This window comes from Galeopterus variegatus, unplaced genomic scaffold (assembly GCF_000696425.1).
Source record: "Galeopterus variegatus unplaced genomic scaffold, G_variegatus-3.0.2 Scaffold3255, whole genome shotgun sequence".
In the NCBI taxonomy this organism is placed as follows: domain Eukaryota; kingdom Metazoa; phylum Chordata; class Mammalia; order Dermoptera; family Cynocephalidae; genus Galeopterus; species Galeopterus variegatus.
Genome location: NW_007729366.1, coordinates 41,673 through 48,737, shown reverse-complemented (window position 1 = coordinate 48,737; position 7,065 = coordinate 41,673). Strand labels below are relative to the sequence as shown.

Here is a 7,065-nt window from a genome sequence, read left to right as displayed (position 1 = left end):
TGTTGGGCTCGGGACGCAGGGGAAGCCCAGCGAGGACCAGTGGGAATTCCCAGGGCACAACTTGCATGCCTTGGTCTCGGCACAGGCTGTTCCTCCTCATTTCTGTCATCGATACGAGGCATCCTCTTCTCCAGGTAGCTTCCTGACATCCCCACTCCCTGCTCAGCGAGTACTCTGCCTTCTGATTCCCTGTCTGCCTCCCCACCAGCCTGTGACTCCTCTGGGCCCCAACATCCACCCTGTCTCAGTTGGTCCCTGAGATAGCAGATGGCTACGGACACTCACTCATTCATCCTACACACGTGTGCCATGAACACTCAGTGTGGACACTCAATGTGAGAGCTCCTTGCAGCTCTGAGCTCATCTGATTTGCCCAAGAAGCCCCTTCAACATCCCTACGTGGTGTCCTATGTGGAACAAGGTCAGATCTCCCAACGGCACATTTGCTCAACTTCAAACATGCAGACAAACCCTGTTTTCCAGCACAGCCACATCTCCTGGATATAAGCAGAGTGAAGACTTTTTTGGTGCATGGGCTTGTTTTTCTTCCCTGTCCTGAATTTGATGCCCATTGGATGAACACATCCAAAAGCCCTGGAGCATTTCACGGCAGACCCGGAGTCCCTGGCTGGGGCCGGCCAGTCTTCCAGGAAGGCCCACGCCGCAGGCACCACCATGGAGGGGGTGCAGAGATTCCTTCATCCAGAAGAAAAACACATCTGTGTGTGCTGTGTGCCGCGTCCAAGCACACACAGTCCTGCTCTGTCTGAGAGGCTGCCCAACACGCGGTCCCCAGGTCACCTTGCTAAAGGTGTTGAGAGACACCCTGCCCTCTACAAAACAGGAAGGCACAGCCTGTGATCCCTGCCCGGGCTTTTAACACCAGAAACCAGATAAATAGAACGTTAGGGCTGGAAGGAACCTCAGACATTGCCCGGGGTGATGCTGCCCTGTTTACAGACAGTGAGCTGATGCCAGGATTGGGAAGGGATTTCTTGTGGCAAACACAGTGGGGGACAGGCTGGAGCCGGGTTTTCATCCCTGTTCATCCTCCGTCCTGCCCCCTGTCCAGGACACCACGCTTCGGTTCACTCATCCCTGTGGTCCTGGTCTTTGCTTGTTTTGTTCTGGGAATGTGCGGCTTAGCCGGGCCCCTCCTCTGCCCTCCCTTGGAGCGGGAGGCTTTGGAGACAGGCAGGCCCAGCACAGGTCCCCCCTGCTCCTGTGCAGCTTCATATCCTCTGGAACCTCAGTTTCCTCACCTGGGAAATGGGAATACCCCATTCATGGCATTTGGGATGGCAGCTGGTGTGTAAGTGTGCTCAGGGTCAAGTGAGAATCTTCCTCTCTCTTTTGACAGCTGCTTCTCCTTGCTTGTTCCCTGTCTTGGGCAGCCCGAGGACCCAAACTCATCTCTGACCATGACAGTCCTGCTCCTACCCTGTCCCATACTGTGTGTAGGAGGTTGGAAGGAGGACAAGGCATGGAGTCTCATATGGACCCAGGTGCTTCCAGCTTGGAGACCTCAGGCAACTTGCTGGAACTCTCTGAGCCTCAGTTTTCCCACCTGGAAAATGGGACTGTTTTCTGTGGCACTAGTGTCTCACAGGGACACTGGCAGGGTTTAATAGAGATGGTGACATTAGCTCAGACGTCTTGGAAACTCACGATGCACCCACCATGAGCTTTGCTCAGTGTGTGCAATGTCCCAGGTTAACCACCAGGTTAGTAGCTACTGAGCTTTAACACCCAGGCTGCCTGACCCCAAGCCCGGCATCGTGGTTCCAGCCCAGGCTGCCTCGATTGGTCATGTCTTGTCCCTCTTCCTCCCTCAATTCTGCTCCAGGAGCTCAGCCAGTTTTACAAACTGTCCCCATTCTAACTGAGGGGCCCGACTGCCCACTCCCCTCCTCTGACCGAACCTCCCGTTCTTCCATCTCTCTCTTCCTCCTGCCCTCTGTCCCCTCATCTGCTGATCCTGCCATTTCAAGAAAAGTCCTGCAGAGAGAAACTTCTCACTGAAAGCGTGGGAGGGGCCAAGGCTGCTTCCCGTCCAGGTGTCAGCCCCACTCCCCGGGCAGCCCCTCCTCTCAACACAAGGGCTTTCAGGTCTGAAAGGACCGAGTGTCCTGACCCGGGTGGGCCTGCTGCCATCCTCTCTCCCACCCTGGCTAGACCAATCAGGCCTTGGCTGGGCCCCACAGGAAGTGGAGGCGGGGAGCTGGCGCCCCGGGCCACCCCTCAGCAGCTGCTTAAAGGGGTGGTCTTCGGGGCTGTGGGAAGGCAAGGCACTGGCACCATGACGCCCTGGTCGCTGCCCCTGCTGCTGCTGCTCCTGGCCGGGCCCCCCGCTGTGCGGCCAGCTCCCCCAACCTGCTACTCCAGGATGCTGACCCTGAGCCGGGAAATCACCGGCGACTTCCAGAGCCTGCAGGCCACGGAGCCCTCGGTGAGTGCCTGCCGCCTGCCCTCACACAGGAGGCTCAAGGCAGACCCAGTTCTCAAACTTGCCTTTGGACCAAAATCAAAGTTGCTATTTTTTTCTTGTAGTAAATGTTGATCTCATGGGTATTTCTGTTTCATTCACTTCTTATTAAATATGATAGCAATGGTTTGCTTTTTTACAAAATATTCTTTAAAAAGCAAAGACATCACAATTTTTGTTTGTAACTTACTGGTAAATATCACAGGATCTGTTGTAAAATGTAAAAAAAAAAAAAAAAATTAAGGTGGTAAAAAGCTCCCCGTAGAGTCTGGAACGTCAGAGTTAAGGAGGACCCAAGAATTAAGCTTATCTACTTCCTTTACTGGCATGGAGATTGGGGGTGCACGCTAAGGGGCCCTCCCCACTTACATGCCAGGGGTACTCAGCGTCTGTATCTCAGTTTCCTTTTCTGTAAAGCAGGATGACAGCAGCACCCTCTCCCCTTGTGTGGCTGTGAGGATTACAGGATGGATGCAGGCGCCGCAGGCAGAGCCCGCACAGGCAAGGTGCCCCACAGATGTCAGTGGCGGTTGCTGCTGTTAGTGACAGGAGCTTGGGGAGAAGGAGTCCCAGAGGAGACACGGGGGACTGGAACCCAGGCCCTTTACTGCTTCCCTAATGTGGAAACAAAATTCATTAAACTTCATTAAAAGTTATGGTAAAATTCAAAAGTGTGTCTTTACCACCTATAAATGCTTCAAACAAAACATGTTTCTCAGAGGTCAGGTTTACAGTACCCTAACACTCTCTTTGTAGTTTCTTTTTAAAAGTTAAATCACATATATATTTTTTCTAATTATAAAAGTAATATACTTTGTAGAATGGATGGAAAATGCAAAAAGGACAAAAAAGAAAATAAATATTGCTTGTAATTCTACCACCTAGAGGTTACTGCTGCTATGACATTCTGGCGGATATAGTTTTACTTTCTGTCTGTGCACAGGCATTCAAATACATGTGTGTGTGTGTGTGTGTGTGCGCGCGCGTGTGTGTATAAACAAAATTTGGATCAGACCGCATAAGCAATCTTGCAACTTACTTTTTAATGACACCATCAGATAAGGTAATATTCTTTTGTAACCACATTTTGTGGTATAGATGCACCAAAATTTATCCACAAACTCCTTATTATCAAATATATAGAGCAATCATCTTTTAAAGGAATCTGATTATAAAAGGTTAAAAAAAAGCAAAAAAAAAACCTCATAGGACCAGAACTGCAGAGCTGGAAAGAAGTAAAAAGAGTATGCATTCTAACTTTATAACTTCACCGCCAGGAAAGGGAGTCAAAGGAGGATACTTGTGCAAGCTCCCGCAGGAGTAATTTGTGAGGCAGGAATCTAGATCTTCTGGCCTTTAGTACTGCACAGAAGCAAAAAGAAAAGACAGTAATATGAAAGTATACACATCCATGCACTTTTATATTACTATATTACATATTACTATATCTATTTACAGTTGTAGAACTATTACATAACTAACATATTGTTAGATATAGTACATCTTATTCATATATATTTTATTTTTATATACTTATATATAATTATAATTATATATAACTATATATAGTTATAGTACTGTTATATAACCAATTATAGAACTGTTATATATAATATATACACTTTTATATTGCCATATTATATGACTATTTCTATATTATGATTATAGAACTACTTACATATATATGTGTGTATGTGTGTGTGTGTATATATATATATATATATAGTGTGTGTGTGTGTGTGTATAAAATGGTTCCCTAATTCATGGGAAATGATGTAAAGATTGTGCTCTAAAAGTGAAATTCTGGAAGAGCAGTTGCTCGTTTTTGGAGGAATGTGACATACAGTCAAGAAAGGCCCCAGGGCTCTGGGGCTGGCCTGGCTGCTGGCCGGGCTGGCAGGGAGCCCTCTGTGACCAGGCAGAGGGGTGTCCCTGAGGCATCCCAGCAGCCACCTCCTCTCCTGCAGGAGCCATGCGTGAGATACCTGCCACGGCTGTACCTGGACATACATGTAAGAGGGGCCGTGTGGGGCGGAGGTGGCTCAGGTCTGAAGCTCTGCTACTGACTGCATGGCATGGGGGTGGGGAGAGAGCCGGCGCACCCCCCTCCTGTCCCTCTGGCTACTGACTTTTCCCACAAGCCCCTCCCTGTTGCCCACCCCCAGAATTACTGCGTGCTGGCCAAGCTGCGGGACTTTGTGGCCTCACCCCACTGTCGGAAAGTGGCTGAGGTGGACACCTTGAAGGACAAGGTGCGGAAGCTGTACCTTATCATGAACTCGTTCTGCAGGAGGGTAAGTAGACGCTGGCGAACATGACTTTCCTCCTTGCTGTCAGCCAAGACCTTCCGAGCTTTCCAAAGAGTACTGGGAGGAGAGGGGCGTGGGGAAGAGGTGCAGAAATGTTTAGGAGGTGCTCCCAGCTCACAAAGTTGTGGCCTTCATGAGCTGCACACTGGTGGGGGACAACACTCTAGGACTGCATCTCAGTCACACAAGATGCACGCTGCCCCAGCCAAATGGGCCAGGTCAGGGGAGGCTTTCTGGAGGAGGGGGCTTCAGGAGTGCTCTGTGGTGGGAGGGTCTGGTGGGAGAGGGGAAAGGCACGGAACCTCAGCACCAGCTGAGATATGGACAGTACAACCAGGTCTCCTAGGGCAGGAGTTCAGCCTCAGAGAGGCCTGAGCTTGTGTCTGGCTTCCTGCCTCCCAGGTGGGAGCTCCCTTTCACACCTCTGAGACACGGTTTCCTCATGTGTGAACAGGGACATAACAGTGCCATCTCATGGGATCACAGGAAGAATGATTGTAATTATGCCCTTACCACGTGCCAGGCAGTGTAGTGACCCCCTTGATCCTAAGAAGCCTAGCAGAAAGACTGACTGCAGAATTGCCAGCACCATGCCTGGCCCAGAGTAAGCCCCTCTGGAAACTTTAATAATTAGCTCTTAAGTTATGATTTCTTTGTTCGTGTATGAAAGATTTGCTATGCATTTCCTCCCCAGCCCTGTACCCTCCTCCTCCCCCTGTCCCCTTGGTCTGTGGGGGAAGACAGGAAGATGATATAATTATAACCCATTCTGATAAGTGGTGTTATTGACTCTAAGGTGTGTTGCAGGTGAGAGCAGCTGCTGCTTGTCATAGTATTCCCCATGCCTAGCCCAGAATTGTTGCTCAGCAATCAAGGTTCATTCATTCATTCAACCTCACCCAGGCATCCATCTGGCCATCTGGTCAACCAATGTGAATTAAATAAGTGATAATAATAATAAAAATGTGAGATCCTGTGGGAACATCAAGAAAGAAGTGACTAGCTCTCCTTGGGAGAGGATGGGATGGGCAGTTTTCACACAAAGGGAAACAATTGAATGGTTTTTAAGGATAACCAAGAGGCCTATAGTTGCACGGGGGCTCTGTGGCCACATCAGTAACACTCCTGCCCATTGCTCACTTTTTTCAGGATTTGGTGTTCCTGTCGGATGACTGCAATGCCTTGGAATACCCAATCCCAGTGACTACGATCCTGCCGCCAGTTCGTCAGCACTAAGGCAGCCCAGACCAGAGAAAAAGCCCAAGAGGATCATTGGGTCAGTGGCCCAGACCGAGTGGGAGCAGGTGTCCTTTACCGTAGCATCTGAAACTGTAACGTGTCTCTCCACCTTCTGGAAACCAGGGCTGGTCCTCCCACCCAGGAACCTCCCTCGAGCATAGAGTTAGAAGCCTTGCTGCTCATGGCCCTTGGATATGTCTTGCCAGGATGGTTAGAAACACAAACATGCAGATTTGGTCACTAAGAGAAAAAGGCAAGCGAGCTTCTTCTCATTTAGGAACAAACAGCTAGCTTGAGAACAAGCAAAATAATGTGTTTATTATTGTTTTAATGGAGTAATGGTACTGTTTTTCTTTCTTGATAGGAACCTGCTTACATTTAACCAAGCTTCTATTTTATAACTCCCCCCACCATAAACTTTCCCCACTTAAAAAAAAAATTTACTGCTTTTAAGATATATTTGCAAGGTTCTTACATAGTACTGACAAGAACCACTTTTTCATTGAAAGGTGATGAAAATTTAATAAAGAGCATCTTCACAGTGAGAAGCACGTGTCCTGCTGAATTTGTCTAAGGTGGATGTCAGAGGGTTTAGTTCACACTTTTCCTGAAAGCACCGCTCTTAGCATCATGCAACTTTCTCCTTCTTTCTGCCAAGCTCAGGTGTCTCTGGGTCTGCTTCACTCCACTTGGATGAATGTCTGCTCTTAAAGCATTGGGAGATGCTCTGACTATTGTTGGGGACAGATTGCATCATACCCACAGGCAGTGCAGTGCTCTGCACTTACCACAAATATCAATTCATTGACCCCCCACATCCATCTGGAGACAGGCATCTTAGGAGCCTGAGGCTCGGGTAGGTTAAGTAACCTGCCCGAGGCCACTGGCTGGTAAGTGAGGAAGCCTGGAGGGAGCCCAAGCCTGTGTGACTGCAAAGCCCACGCTCCTACCCCCATGCTGGCTCTCTGCAGGTGCAATATGCTTCTTTAATTAATTTATGAACCCAACAATAAAATCCCAAGTAACTAGATT

General features: G+C 48.9%; 1 protein-coding gene across 1 annotated transcript; it reads left to right on the top strand.

Annotated features, from left to right (window-relative positions):
• Window positions 1-2,249: 2,249 nt before the first annotated feature.
• On the top strand, window positions 2,250-6,581 carry CYTL1 (cytokine-like 1). Its single transcript, XM_008584396.1, has 4 exons — window positions 2,250-2,449; window positions 4,453-4,497; window positions 4,651-4,779; window positions 5,944-6,581. Exons 1-4 carry the CDS (start codon window positions 2,300-2,302, stop codon window positions 6,028-6,030), a joined length of 411 nt encoding a protein of 136 aa, XP_008582618.1. The 5' UTR covers window positions 2,250-2,299; the 3' UTR covers window positions 6,031-6,581.
• Window positions 6,582-7,065: the final 484 nt, after the last annotated feature.

Excerpts from the sequence above, each read along its gene's own strand:
- CYTL1 (XM_008584396.1), top strand. The coding sequence starts at position 2,300 with ATGACGCCCTGGTCGCTGCCCCTGCTGCTGCTGCTCCTGGCCGGGCCC. Across the intron at positions 4,498-4,650 it reads GGCTGTACCTGGACATACAT|AATTACTGCGTGCTGGCCAA; the intron begins GTAAGAGGGGCC and ends GCCCACCCCCAG. Across the intron at positions 4,780-5,943 it reads TGAACTCGTTCTGCAGGAGG|GATTTGGTGTTCCTGTCGGA; the intron begins GTAAGTAGACGC and ends CACTTTTTTCAG.